The 15,040-nt window shown below is 49.5% G+C and overlaps 1 protein-coding gene across 2 annotated transcripts in view; it reads left to right on the top strand.

Moving 5' to 3' along the window:
- SHISA6 (shisa family member 6) overlaps nucleotides 1-6,780 on the top strand; it is a 261,122-nt gene extending 254,342 nt beyond the window's left edge. For both annotated transcript variants that reach the window (XM_064675625.1, XM_064675626.1), the window contains one exon: nucleotides 706-6,780. In XM_064675625.1, coding sequence (XP_064531695.1) covers nucleotides 706-1,256 — 551 coding nt within the window. In that variant the 3' untranslated portion in view covers nucleotides 1,257-6,780. The remainder of the gene's footprint in view (nucleotides 1-705) is intronic.
- Nucleotides 6,781-15,040: the final 8,260 nt, after the last annotated feature.

Raw genomic sequence — 15,040 nt, 5'->3', positions numbered from 1 at the left:
GGGTGATGAGTTTCTGAGCAAAAGAGATCATTTAAGATGCAGAAACAGCAAATTGAGCACGAAACATTCCATGGGATAAATTCTATCAAAGGAAGGTGTCTGAGAAAATGGAAACTGAAACCTTAGGCAGGTATTTCAGTGTCTCAGTGAGAACATCCAGTGACTACCAAACCTGTTTTGTGATCACATTTACAACTATTCAAAAATGGTAATTAAAAATGTGCTGATGTCACTCATGGACTCCAGGCAACATCCATGTCTGAGGCCAGAGATGAGCTGTGCATTCCCTCAAATGGGGGACTGTCCTTCTCAGCTCACCTGCCCTGTCCTTGCTTTAGAAGTGTATTGAGAAGGTAACATTTGCTACTTTCTCCATAACTTGCCTTTCGTGTAAATCACGTCATACCAAGTCTGGACTGGATGGCATGTGGGATCTGTTGTTTCATGGTGCAGGAAGGTGGGTGTTTGCACAGGGACTCCCCCCATCCCCATGCAATTCAAACTCCTTCCTCTGCCACAGGCCCGTGGTGACACGACCCACACGGGGCTGGGGTCTCTCTGACGGGCAGCTCCTGACGTGGGTGGTTGATGGTCCCTGAGGTGTCCCCAGGAGGCCGCTCCAGGGCTGTGTGCTGTGCACAGTTCCCTTTCCCCCGTGGAACAGCACTGTGACATTCCTAAACCACTCCCTTTCCCTCCCCACAGCTGACAAGGAGGCTGACGAGTACTACATGAGGAGGAGGCACCTGCCTGACCTGGCGGCGCGGGGGACGCTCCCCATCAACGTCATCAAGATGTCCCAACAGACCAACCACCGGGACAGGCCCCGCCGCCCCATCCGGGCCATGTCCCAGGACAGGGTGCTGTCCCCTGAGAGGATCATGCCCGAGGAGTTCAGCATGTCCTACGAACGGATCCTCTCAGACGAGCAGCTGCTGTCGGCCGAGCGCCTGCACTCCCAGGACCCGCTGCTGTCCCCGGAGCGCTCGGGGTACCCCGAGCAGTCCATGTCCCGGGCACTGTCCCACACGGATGTCTTTGTGTCCACACCCGTCTTGGATCGCTACAGGATGTCAAAAATGCACTCCCATCCCAGTGCCTCAAATAACTTGTACAACACTCTGGGGATGACCCCCACCTCGGCCAAGCGCCAGGCCTTCGCCTCGCGCCGCCACAACACCGTGGAGCAACTGCATTACATCCCCGGCCACCACCACCACTATCGCACGGCCAGCAAGACTGAGGTGACTGTGTGATAGGACCTCGGGCCTTGTACATACTCTGTAAGGACTGGGGGTGGCTACAGCACCCCACACTGCAGTGGCCTTATAGGCCAAGGTAACCTCTACTAACTCAGTGTCTGCAAAGACTTCTCTGACAGTCCCATCCACGTTGTTTTTAAAGCCACCCCTCCATCGGTGACATGAGAAGAACCCAAGCAAGCCAACAGACAATAGTGAGGGATAATAGAGGAAATTTTCCTGATGTGCATCAGTTTCTGTCAAAGAAAGCCATAGTAATCGATGGCTCCTTCCAAGGGCTCACCTGCATCATCTCATTGTTCCCATGAATTTAGGACTTTTCCGTTGCTCCAGGTAGAAGCAGTCCCATGCAGCCCGAGGCAGAGAGGAGGAAACACAGCACCCCATCCTGTCAGGAAGGGGCTTGTCCTCAGGTTTGGTCTTTCTGTAGCAAGGAGGGAAGTTCTGGCTGCTGGGGGGTCACCCCCAGGCTGCTCGACACCAGTCAGCACCCACACATCTGTTCCTTGTCACCCTTGGAGCAAGTTCAAGGGTAGACTTTCCTTGGGGACTGGCAGATCTAGGGACAAGAATAGCCTGGCTGAGAAATAAACTTTTAGTATATATTAAATATACTCATAAGATACAAACATACTAGTGCCTACAAATCGCCTGCTCTCTCAGTGTAGGAAGTAGTGGGGTTGATGTGTTCAATAAGCACAAATACGCTGAAATGCTTGTTTCCCTTTCCTCCACTCATCACTCTAATATCTTGGTGTCTCCAACATGTAAATAGGAAGGAGGAATAGGGTTTCTCTTCCTCCAGCTTCTTGCCACTGCTGAACCTAAAGCACCAGAATTCGTTCAGCTTCGCCCTGCTGAGCCGTGCTGGGGAGGTCCCACCTGCACCAAGAGCCCTGCAAGGCCAGGCTTCCACCCCTGCCCCCGAGCCTGGATCTCTCCTCAGAATCTTTTCCTGACAGCATTTTCCACTGGCCCAGGTCCCCTGTTTCTGAACACATTTTCTCCTCTCAGTTACAACCCAGAACTCCTTATGTAGCAAATCTTTCCCCAGCCCTCAGCAGAAGCACAAGACTGGGGGTGTCTCTGCCCAAAAGCAGGTCGGTAACTTTCCATGATTTTCTCTCCATGTGATGGCCTCCCAAGAAAACCTTCCAAATTCCAATTCCACTGAGTACCAATCCTAACCATGAAGACAGTTACATTTCATGCATATAAATTATATATCCAGCATAATTATAATTAATGGGCATGTTGTATATCTGATATAATGCTAATTAGATACTGTACATTTGTAAAATCTTTAAAACAGAGACTCGTGGGTCCAGAATTTGTGAGGGTTTTATCCTTGGCTTTCCAACCAGATTGGGCTTTGCTTTGGTTTTTTCTTTGTTTTGTTTTGGTTTTGGTTTGTTGTTGTTGTTGTTGGATTTGGGTTTGGGTTTGCTTTATTATTTTTTTTCCTTTTATTTGTGTTCCTATCAAATTCTGTAGAACTAACTCACATCAGAACACACTTCTGTGACCGGGAAAGGGTCTCAGAGGTTTGGAAGGCCAGCCAGACCCAGTGCTGTAACTCCTGGTGCTGGACCCTGTCCATGGTGTGTCCTGGGGGTCCCACCACATGCTGTCCACGCTGCCCGTCCCACCGGCAGCCACGCTCCCTCCTCTGGGTGACACGACTGATTCAGGCTGTAAGAACATTCCTGGACACTTCTCCTCATGTCCTACATTTCCAATTAAATCTTTTCCTACATTAAACCTCACTGAACTCAGCTCTGCCCTGGTCCCTCCCCTCAAATACCTCCCACCTCCCGGCCTTAATGATGCTCCCAGCTCCACATGCCAAGTCCTGTAGCAAACAATGATTGGGAGTTTGAGTCTCCTCTGGAGGTTTATGAGTCTCCTGTGGAGGTTTCTGATGCAGCACCAGGTTTGTCAGGGTAGGCAGGAGGAGCACATGTCCTTATCCCAGTGGGATTTAGAGGCAGGCCTTGGTGGGGTGGCCACATGGGTCTGTTGGTGTGAGTTCCAGAGCTTTATTCTGCCCCATCAGATGGAGACCACGCTGAGAAGGATCCATCAGTGAGAGGTGCTGGGGCTTTGTTTGACGGAAACTGAGCTGGGAAGGAATAAATAACAGTCTCCATGGTTCAGATTTGGCAAAATCATTCTGGGCAACAACCATAACTGTCTGTGGATCAGAGTGGCAGTTCATGGCATGGGAGGGATGAGAGAGAAAAGGCTCACACCTCCTCTCCTGACCCTTCCCCTGAGGGACACCACTCTCCCCTGACTACCTCCAAGCTCCTCAGCTCAGTCACTGGATATTTCCTCCCAGAAGACAATCCCTGGGACAATATTGCCCTGTGCTGACCTTCCCACAGACCAGTTTGCGACTCTTGTGAGGACAAGAGACACTAAGAGGGCTGATGGGGAGTCAGTCCCTGATGAGGTTCTGGGGCTCTTCCTTTCACTCTTGGCCCAAGAAAGGCCAGGATTTCCCCTTTTCAGGCAGGGAGACATGAACACTGTGGGAGAGGAGAGGCCACCCCAGAGTCTGCAGGAGCTGTGGTGGCAGAGCCAGAGGAGCAGAGGTGGCAGTGTGAGGCCATGGGTAGGTGAGAACTCCTCTCTTTCCATTCCCATAGCTGTCTGTCTCAAGCTCTAGTCCTTGTCTAAATGTTCCATTTATGAACTAAGAAGTTGCTGGACCAGATGTAGATTTGGGAATTTTTCCCTCAAGCAGCCCATGCAGATGCTGAGCTGTGCCCGTGTCATTTGACCTCGGTGTCTTCTCTTATTCTGCCTGGCAAATATCACCAAGCCCTCTGCCAATTGTCCTATCTGGGCAACAACCCTCCAAAGAAAATTAAGCCCCATTTCCTTGTCTTTTCCACCCACTCAACTGTTTTAAGCAGATGTGTCCCACCCTTTTTGGGCCAAATCTCTTCGGGGACTCTGCCACCACCACAGAAAGTTTTCAGCAAATTTTCTTGGGAAGGAACAATGCCCTTGATACCAGTGGGGCACGCTGTGCTCCCATGGCTTGCTTTGTGTGCTGGGCTGGGTTGGGAGATGGGGCAGTGATGTTCCAGCACACACAGGTGTTCTTTGGTTATTTTTTTTCCTTATTCCTCACTCTGGGAGTTTGTCACTGAACAAATACTTGCTCTGGGACCGGGTGTCGTGTCCCACAGCCTGATCCCAGCACTTCAGTTCCCTGTGATGATAATGGGAACACCTTCCAATTCCACAGAGGTTTCAGACCATGGTGTGAAGGGCTTTGAGACCCTCTCACAGCAGAAACTGTAGAGCAGCAAAGTGTTTTTATGACTATTGTTTGTCATTGTCCTGACACATCGTGTGTGATGTGTTACAATCCTGTCTGCCCAGAAAGGGAGTGCTGGGGTGGGCAGATGCCGCATCCCAGATTTCCCATTGCTCTCTTTCTGGCCAGGGTCCCTGGGAGGCACAGCTCCAAGGGGTGCTGCCACCTGCACTGGGACCTCTCTGCTTTCTCCTCCTTATGTCTGAGTCACCACGACATCCTGCACTCAGGAGAAAGGCAGGAAGCAGCCACATTCCTCTGTACAGTGAAATAGAATCTGCCTTGATTAATCCAATATACTCTGAAGAATTGAGCTTTTTCTTCAACCCACAGGTGGAAACACCCTTGTGGAGTGTCCAGTTCCCTGAGTGCATGTGCAGGGACCAGGAGACGGGGTATAGAAAAGTTTATATTATTTCCTAAAAACTGATCATTATTTGCATTCCCTGAGCAGCAACAAAACCCAGTGCTCTGCACTGGGATTTATACACCAATCTCATGTGTGTGTATGTATATGGACACAAATATATATACACATACACACTGTAAAATGCAATCAGTAATTCTGACTGACCCTGTATCAATCTAAGCTTCAAACTACATCAAATTACTCTTTGAAATATGGCAATCTACTTTTGATGAACGACACAGAGCACCACATGGAACAGAATTTTGACATAAAAAGTCTTCTAATGCCAGTGACTCATGTTTTAAGGAAAAATGAAATATTTTTCAATGTTTTAACGTTCCTTTTATAAATGATGATCTGTTATTTGGATATGGGAGTGGGTGGGAAGAAACAGGGACAGTTTTCTGGTAGCAAGCTCTCCTTTCCTGGCCTAGATTTCATTTCTGTCTGCTGTTCTGGAACCTGACTGGCTACAAAGCTGGTCCCATGAACCTGGGCTTCTTGCATGCATCTTTCTGTTCCTGTATCCATCAGAGGCATTCCCACCAGGAATCTGCAAGAGCCTGGCATGTTTTTTGTAAGAGATGGACAGTTCCTGGGAGCTGGGACATGTCTTTACCTTCTTCCACCACTGCAACCAAACTCATCATGAAACAGGGTAACTTTAATTGTGTTTGAAATATGTGTTCTACTTTGTGATCAATTTGTCATCTTCAGTTCATGTGATGGAGAAACAGCTTGTGTTGGTTTTGTTTCAGATTTAGTGTTCATGTGGAAGGAGGGACTCTGCTGAAATATATCTCACACGTACAGGTCTCGTGTCGGGGTATATTTCCAATGAGTGAAAAGCAAAGGGAATATGTGAGAAAGGGGCTGAAATATTTTCATACCAAGTGTTGTAGCAATAAGGCTGTGCTGGGGCTGCTCCTCAAAGAGCAGCCACTTTGTGCTGTCTGTCAGCAGACGGGAGAAGGGACTGCTCCCAGTTCCCAGAGTCGGATCTTGGGGTGCCCTCACCAAAACCCAGCTGGGAAAGCCCCTGTGGCAGCCCAGGGGTGAGGGGAGAGCTGCAGGGTCCCTTTGGGGCGTGGTGGTGTCGATGTGAATGAGTTCTGTGCCCTCAGCACCCCCTGTCTCCACGGCCACACGATGCCCGGGAGGTCTCCATCCCACTGCCCCCCTGACTCTCTGCCCCCTGTGCCCCCCTGCCAACCCCTCAGACATTTTTGTAGCAAGAATTTCTTGGCTCTGAGAAAGACACTTCTTACTGTAATATTTTTAGTTTCGGGGGACAATATTTCCTAAGAGGGGTTAAGTGGATATTTTTGTGCTTTAGCCCAGTTTATGGATTCCATGTTTATTATACAGTAGTACTGAAGAGGAAGTACATTTGTATCTGTAATTTGCACAGACTCTTGGTTAACCATTAAACAAGCTTCAAGATGAGCAGTATTTGACTGTTTTTCTCTGTATTATTCTTGTTGTAATACTTACCTGTAAAAGCACATTCTGTATGTACTGTAAACAAAAATATTATCAGTTTAGTAAAATTTAGAGTCTTAAGGATTTTTCCACTTTTGTCAGTAACAAATATTTATGGATTAAAAAATAAAGGCAATTTCAACATAGAAGTTGTTTCTTTTTGATATCTACTGGGGGGAAATAAAAGCCATTTTCTTGGCAGCCTTCCCAATATTTGTAACCAGCGTTTGAAAGGTAGATATCTGTGATTCTGTGTGTAGTTAAATAGCATCTATTAAAATGAATGCTGCAAGGTCTGCAGGAGTCATTATTTTTATGTATTTATTTACTGCATTTAATCATCAAACCAGAAAAAGAAGCAGGGAAGAAACAAGACATTACCATTTGCTGTAAAATTCTGTCTTGCAAGCCTTAAAGATTTTATTTTAAAGTTGCCCTTCTCTAAGTTTGCATCCATAAGCTGTGATATTCTCTCCATCTTTGCCTTGAATTGCAAAGTTGGGACTTCTGGAATGTCTGGAGGCTTTGACATGGGCTTTGCTTTGCTTTTGAACACACAGGAGTTTCCCCATCTTTCTTCCGAGATGTGAAACGTGCTGAGGAGACATTTGTGTGTCTGACTGAACAGCCCCCCGTGCTACCAGAGGGTCAAACTGTATTTTCATTTCTCCCAGCTCTGAATTTGGGATTCCTTCCTGTTCTGGCTGGCTGGGAAACGTGGTGGGGATTTTCTCTTGCCTTTTGTGAAGGAAGAGTAAAATTTCATATTTCCCTTTTCACATTCATTTGCCTTCAGCATCGTGAGGATTTGCTTACATGGAAAAATGGGAGAGTTGGGAATTGGGAAGGATTGCTGGAAATAAAACTGTTGAGACATCAGTGCCCTTTCCCAGCACAGCCCTGGGGTGCAGGGAGGGCACTGCTTCCCTCACAGCCCATCCTTGCACTGCAGGGCTTTGGGAGAAGCTCTTCTCACCCAGCTGTGCCACATCTCTGCCCCTGTCCCTTCTCTGACAGCTGGCAGCTCTGGCACTGAGGTTCAGAGGAATTCTGCTGCCGTGTCATCCCAGGGCTGACACACCACAGGTCCTTTCTGCTGCTGCCTTGGTGTGGTGCAGAGGTCCTCACTTCTCCACCACTCACCTACCAAGCCCCAAGCTCTGCTCTTTGCTCAGGGATAATGGGATTGTTTAGACTGGAAAAGAAAAGACTCCAGGATGACCTGATATCCAATACCTGAAGGGAGATGACAAGAAAGATGGGAGAGACTATTTACAAGGGCCTGGAGGGACAGGACAAGAGGAATGGCTTCAAACTCACAGAGGGCAGGGTTAGATGGGATATTGGGAAGAAATTCTCCCCTGTGAGGGTGGAGAGGCCCTGGCACATGTTGCCCAGAGAAACTGTGGCTGCCCCATCCCTGGAAGTGTCCAAGGCCAGGTTGGACAGGGCTTGGAGCAACCTGGGCTGGTGGAAGGTGTCCCTGCCCATGGCAGGGGGTGGGACTGGATGAGCTTTAAGGTCCCTTCCAACCCAACCCACTCTGTTATTCTCTTTCTGTTGCTTTGCTGCTCAGCTTTAGTGGGCTAAAGAAGCTTTGAGGAGGAATACCCCACAATCATCTTCCAGAGGAGGTCCAGTGGGAAGACAGGGCCCTTCTCTAGCCCTTTGGCCAAGCTTGTGGTCTCCTGTGTCTGTGTGAGCAGAGCTCAATCAGTGAGACACAACCAGCACTGCCTGAGAAACACATGAACCCAGCAGAGTTAATTAAAATGCATTTTTAAGGGAGAAGTTTCATTTTGCCTGACAGTTCTATTCATAATTACCCAATTCTTTGTGGCACTAATAAATCAGGATGGAGCAATGGGGAATTAGCTGATTTCTCCACTTCCCATAAAAGGCACTGAGGAGAACAGCAGAATTTGTGGTGTAGAGAGTCAGTGATGACTGAGATGAGGCTGGGACCAATTCTTACCTCAAAAGACAGTGAATCCCACTGTTTCCAATCCCTGTAATAATTGATTTCAGTACTTAAGTGCAAAGCTCACACTTTGGTGACCAGCCTTCATTCAAGCCATCCCCACTGGCCCCACTAAGTGAGCTCTGCAGCTTCTCTGCTGGTGGCCCAAGGTGGCTCAGGTGGCGGCTCAGGTGGCCTGGGCACCCCCTGAGCAGCTCCCTCCAGGCAGGGTATGACTCCCTTGCATGACTGGAGGGACACTTTGGTGGATGTCACAGAAGAGGACGAGCCCCTGGCCCACCCCAGCACAGTGTGTCACCCCCAGTGCCTGTCCCTGGCTGGTGCAGCTGGGATTTCCCAGGTTGAGCTGGAGCCAGGCCCAGCTCATCCCCACACTGCCTGGGGAAGATCCCACCTCACCCCTGGGGGGACCAGAGCAGGTCCCAGTGGATCCCCTGACTGGGGGAACAGAGCACAGAAAGGGCAAGGCCAGCTCTGGGCAGGGGCTCTGCAGAGGAAAGACCTTCCTGTGGAAGGACTGAAGGATGGGAATGGTGGTGTGGGTGTGGGGTCACCTGAGGAACACTGAGGCTGGATTTTGTCAGCCACTTCTCCTTGGTGGACACAGCTCGGCCACAGGTCCCAGAGCAGAGTCCTGGTGCCACCTCCCACAGCAGGGTCCTCCTGTCACCTGGTCACACCAGTGCTGGCACAGAGCCAGAGCTGCACAGGGCCAAAACATTCCATTAGAAAAGCAGCAATTCCCCCTGCCGGGAAGGCTCAGGATCCTCACATGTGAAAACAGAGAGGATTGTGTTCACTCCTGGAAAGGCCAAATCCAGTAAAACTGCTGAGAGGCCCCAAGGATGCTGACGAAGTCAATGACAGAAGTCAAAACTCCATCAATCACATCTTCCCAGCAGCTCTCCCACTCTTCCTGGGCTTCAGCAAAACACATAGGTATGTTTCCTAAACCCAAGGATTAGCACTGCTCCCAGCTGCCTTGGAAAGACATTGGAAAATGGTGAAGAATAAGAGGACTACAGGATAATTAACACCTTTCAGCAGGGGTTTAAAAAAAGCAGATGTTGTCAAACAACCCCAAATCAATTCTCTAACGTTCTTACAATTTGGACTGCAGGATGATGGGTATGTGTTTCGCCTTTTCTACAGCACTAGATCATGTGCTGCTGGATAATCTGAGGGGGATTTGTGTCACTCCATGTCCTTGAGAGAGCTGGTGTTGAAGGGCTGCAGCAGAGGGGAACTGGCAGGGCTCAGGGTGGGTTTTACCCTCTCAAGAGCCACTGCAAGTGATATTTGGCAGAACTTAGGACAAGGCCACGCACTTTAGAACACTGAGCTCAGTGATCCAGAAATAAGGATGAAATTGTCACTGCTAAAAGTTTCAGAACACAGAGGGTTTGGGATGTAAAAAGCAATAAAAAAGGGAAATTCTGAGTCAAGGGTGGGCTGGGGCCTTTGAACAGAAGGTGCCCTAATGCCACAAGTTCTGCCAGACCTGCAGGACCTGGAGCAGGGCTGCTGGGGTGGCTGTGGATGTCCTGGTGGAGAAGCTGCCCAACTCCAAACCGAGTTGGGGAAATGTTTTTCAGTGACATTTTTACAGAGCTCAGCATTTCAGCTCGAAGTGAGAGGCTCCGAGGTGACGTGGTCACCAGGTATAAGCACTTTTAGGGGGTGAAAAGTGTGGGGTGTTAAAAAACTCTTTAATCCAGGCTCAGAAGGAGCAACTGCTGAGAGATGAAGCCAGGTGAGTGTCCCCAGAACAAATATCAAGGAGACACGAAATGGGGGTTATTTCCCACTGCAATAAATGCTGGATGGCTGCCAATATTAAGTCTTATTGCCACAGTAATTCTCTAAATTGGAACCCACCTTTCTCTCAGCTATTTTCACAGTCAAAACCTACAGCTCAGTGAGTCCTTCTGTGGGTCGAAGTTCCCTTCAAACCTGGGAGTGTTTTCTGCCCACAGAGCAGAGATCTGTGTCCACAAGGCATTTTCTCCCAGGCTGTAACACACTTAAAGGCATTTGATAATGAATGGAGCTTGGAAGAGCTTCCAGGAGCATCACCATTCCCTGCAGAGCAGGGAGGACTTTGGAAGGAGAGACTTTTGGAAGTGACTCACCCTACTCACAGAGTGAGTCAGGAGCAGACTGGGAATAAGATGCAGTTTCCTATTTCCCTCCTTGTTGAAATGCCAGGTAACAGCTCTTCTTTTCTGCCTCTAGGTTTGGGAAGCACTTTTTATTTATTCTAGTTTGAACTTTGGGCTGCCCACAAAGCTCAGCCTCTGCCAAGAGCACAGTGAACTCCAGCTTTGCAGGAACTCCCAGGGTGCTGTGGCACAGGGGCATCCGGGGCAGGGGAGAGGACAGATCTCACAGGTCACCTGCAGCATGTGCCCATTTCACCACCCAAAACCAGTCAGAAAGGTTTTGCTGCTCATCTTGTTGCCTCTTCTTGCTCGACACAAAACTACATCAGGTCAGAAGTCAACTCAGGGCTGCCTTAGTGTCGTTCAGATAATTCAGTGTCCCACTGCTGCCTAAGAGCTCCTTGGGAGCTGGCCCTGTCCAGTGATTCTGGAGGGTTATATGGCAATGCCTGCAGTGATCAAAATTCTGCTTGGCTGTAGTAAAGCTCAGGAGCTGCCTGAGCCCTTCTGGGCTGGGATTCCTCTGTCCCTGCTTCCAGAGCTGACAGTCCAATATCTTGCTGCAGCTGTGCCAGGTGTCCAAGACCAATTGTCCTCTGGGGAGACCCAGAGAGGGATATTTTTTCTCAGTTGAGGTACCTAATTCTGACATATTTAAAAGGTGAATGACACTGCACTGTTCAAGCTTCCCCCAGCAGTCTCCCAGGCCTGCACTTTCTCTCCAGCTGGATGGATGGATCACCCAGTCACCCAGATCCCAGAGGTTTCCCCAGCAAGGAGTATTCTCCTACTCCAGCTGCCCTGGACACGCTGGGCCTTGGGTTGCCTCTCATCCATGACTTCACCCCCCTGCTGTGAGCTGGGATATGAGTTGTGAGAACAGTCGTGTGGCCCCCTTTGGTCACCACTGCTCCTGCCACCACAAGCAGTGATGGAGCCCAGGGGAGCCCTTGGTTCAGTCAGACCTCTGGGATTGGCAGCCCTGGCCCTGCTGGGCAGGCAGGAGGGGGTGTACAGGCTGCTCTGCCAGGAGGTGACACCCAGCACTGCTTCATTTGGAGAGTCCTCCAAGGACACCCAAACATCACACACAGGTTTCTATTCCAAGGCACAGTGGGAAATGGCAGAAGAAGAACTGGGGCATGTTTTCAGGACACTGAGGGTTGTGTCTCACCACACAAGCACCTAAAAACACTTTAAAGTATCTTTGACCCTACCAACCAACCTGCTGCTTCTGTGCTGGCCCCTGGTCCTGTGCACTGAGCATACCTGGATCACAGGCTCAGTCATGTGGTCTTCTTGAACTAATTAAATCCAGCATTCAGTTTTTTCTGCCTCATGACTGGCCTTTAACAAGAAGGGGGCTACTCTGGTGCACAAAGCTTTCTGGGGCAGCAGGAGGGGTGTCACTGTGGGACTCAGACACTCTCACAGCACACAAGGCTGGCAGCTGGGCACTGACAAACCTTCCACCAGGGAAGCTGAGTGTCTCCCATACAAGACACAGTCACAGAATTATAGAATTGTTCAGGTTGGAAAAAGCCCCTGAGATCATCAAGTTCCCTCAGCGCTGCCAAGGCCACCACTGACTCATGTCCCCAGGTGCCACATCCACACTGCTTTTAACTCCCTCCAAGGATGGGGACTCTACCCCTGCACTGGGCAGCTGTGCCAGGGCTTGATCAGCCTTTACATAAAGAATTTTTTCCTAATATCCAACCTAAACCTTGGCTAACGCAAATTGAGGCCATTTCCTTTCATCCTGTCTCTTGTTCCCTTCAAGCAGAGCTTGACCTCCCCCAGCTCCCCCCTCCTGTCAGGGAGTTGCAGAGCCAGAAGGTCCCCCCTGAGCCTCCTTTGCTCCAGGCTGAGCCCCCCCAGCTCCCTCAGCTGCTCCTGCTGCTCCAGCCCCTTCCCAGCTCCGTTCCCTTCCCTGCACACGCTCCAGCCCCTCAATGTCTCTCTTGTCTGAGGGCCCAGAGCTGCCCCAGCACTGGAGGTGCCCCAGCAGTGCCAGCACAGGGACAGTCCCTGCCCTGGGGCTGTGACACACCATGGCTGGCACAGCCCAGGGGCCATTGGCCTCTTGCCCCCTGGGCTCACCTGGGCTCATGTCCAGCCCCTGTCACCAGCACCACTCTTGGCTACAATCCCTTGTGATCCTGGTGCCTGGACTGTTCCTCTCACCCTCTGGGTGCCCTGTTGTGTCCATGGGCAGAGGCACATCTTGTAACCTAATAATGATGATGGTGACCATCTTTATCTAAAATAGTGGAAGCTTGTGCCTTCTGGGTAGAGGTCTCTGGGCTAATTTTCTGCCTCTGAAGTCCTGGGAAATAAACCCCTTGTTCCCCTCTATCTTCTGCAGGTCCAGTGTCACTGTCTGTCCTGAACAGGTTCATTGCTCTCTGATGGAGCAACACCATCCATTATTGTCCTTCTTACTGACCAGCCTGGCATTCACAGCAGATGAGAGACAAATTCCCAGCCCTGGCCCTGAGAGAGGATGCCTTTTCAACTGTCCACATTTCAGGGATGACTCACTTCCAGAAGCCTTCCCCATGGCATTCATCACCAGTACAGATGAGGCTGTGGGGAGCCAAGTTTATCTCCAGACACCCAGATGAAGGGCTGGTGTCATCCTCATTGTTCAGACATAGAACTGTGGCCTTGGAAGGCAAGAGTGAGGGCTGAGTTTACAAAAGGAACAGATTCTTAGATGATTTACTATCATACAGCACCTTTGGGCTTAAAGGAAAAGCCTCAGCTGCAGATCTGGATTTGGATTATTCCTGCAAATCAGGTGCCACCTTATCCAGGAAATGAGGTCCAGGATCAGCAAATCTGAGCACAGAGCTGAGCTCCCAGGCAGCATCGTGCCCATGATCCAACACCAGCCAGCAGCTCTTCCCTTTTCCACACTCAAAACTGCTCCTGGATTTGAGGCAGGGCTCTACAGCCAACAGTGTCCCTCCAGCCCAGGGAAGGTCTGTTTGTGCAGTGAGGAGATGGGGCCACAGCAAATGGGATCTGAACTCATGGAATGGATCCTCAGACTGCTGCAACAGGCTCCCCAGGGCAGTGGGCACAGCCCCAAGGCTGCCAGAGCTCCAGGAGGGTTTGGCTGATCCTCTGGGGCACAGGGGGTGACTCTTGTGTGCAGGGCCAGGAGTGGACTGGATGATCCTTGTGGGTCCCTTCCAGCTCAGCATCTTGTGCAATTCTGTGATTCTTTTTGGTATTCCCTAAATGTCTTGGAGCTCTGTGTAATCACAGGGAATCACACCAGTTCATTCTTTTTAATAAATCCTCCTTAAATGCAATCCCATCCTTACTCCCAATCCTCCTCTATTTTTCTCATGTCACCTCCCTGTTTTTCAGTTTGATGCAGAATCTTTCCTGAAAAATGTCACCCTAAGTAAGGTTTGGGTATAACCATGTGGAAAGAGTCTCTCCATGTAGGACATGCTGTCACACATCACCCAAATCCTGCCTACCATGGCAACACCAGAGCACAACACAGGCAAAACAAGCACACAGACAAACTGAGGGACCTTGAAATTCTGGGATATCACTCTGTAGACCAGAATCTAATTAGTACCAAAAGCCCCACACTGCTCACTCAGTCACCATCCTACCAAGAAATTATTACTCTGTTCCAATTACTGTGGCCTCAATTATAGGATCTTCTGCAAGGAGCCTTCTAGTAAAACAAGCCACCTTTGATATGGGGCTGCTCTACTCCACCTCCTTTGAAGCCCATCATAAATATTAACTTAAGATTCTTTGGATCCCTGATGCAGTTCTCTAACAGGCAGGATCTCAGGCATGAGGCTGGGTTAGCCTGTTGTGTCATGCTCAGGTCAGGGCTGGAGGCAAATTCACTCCTGCAGTTCATTCATCTATTCAGTAAAACCAAGCACTTCAGGAAAAGAGAAATGCAGTTATCACCAAGGTATAACTGTGCCTTTTTTGGTGTGTAGAGAGAGGCAGAGAAAATAGTTCAAGCAGCAGGATGACAGAGAACAGGGATTGTCAGTGTAGCCCCTTGCCTGGCCTGTGAAAAGGATGCATGAAACTTTATATCCCTTATTTGTGAGATGGGATTAGAGCAGGCTGAGTGAGAACTCCAGCTGTTTTCTTATTTACAAGTGTTGATTTTTATACTTTGAGAAGGTTTTAGACCAACAAATATTATTTTTACTTGAGTGGAACTGACTTTAAGACCATCTGAAGATCCCAATGTGAACACCTCTGAACTGCACCAAGTGTTGTTTCTGAGCATTTCTCTGATTGTGTGAGTGGCCAAAAGCCTGCTCAGCTCAGCCCACACTCATCCCAAGGCTGTGTCCGTGGGGTCAATGATTGGATGCTGTCCTGGATTTGCAGAATGCCCAGCAAAAGCTCCTCAAA

This window comes from Pseudopipra pipra, chromosome 19, assembly GCF_036250125.1.
Source record: "Pseudopipra pipra isolate bDixPip1 chromosome 19, bDixPip1.hap1, whole genome shotgun sequence".
Taxonomy (NCBI): Eukaryota; Metazoa; Chordata; class Aves; order Passeriformes; family Pipridae; genus Pseudopipra; species Pseudopipra pipra.
This window is presented reverse-complemented; position numbering and strand designations above follow the sequence as displayed.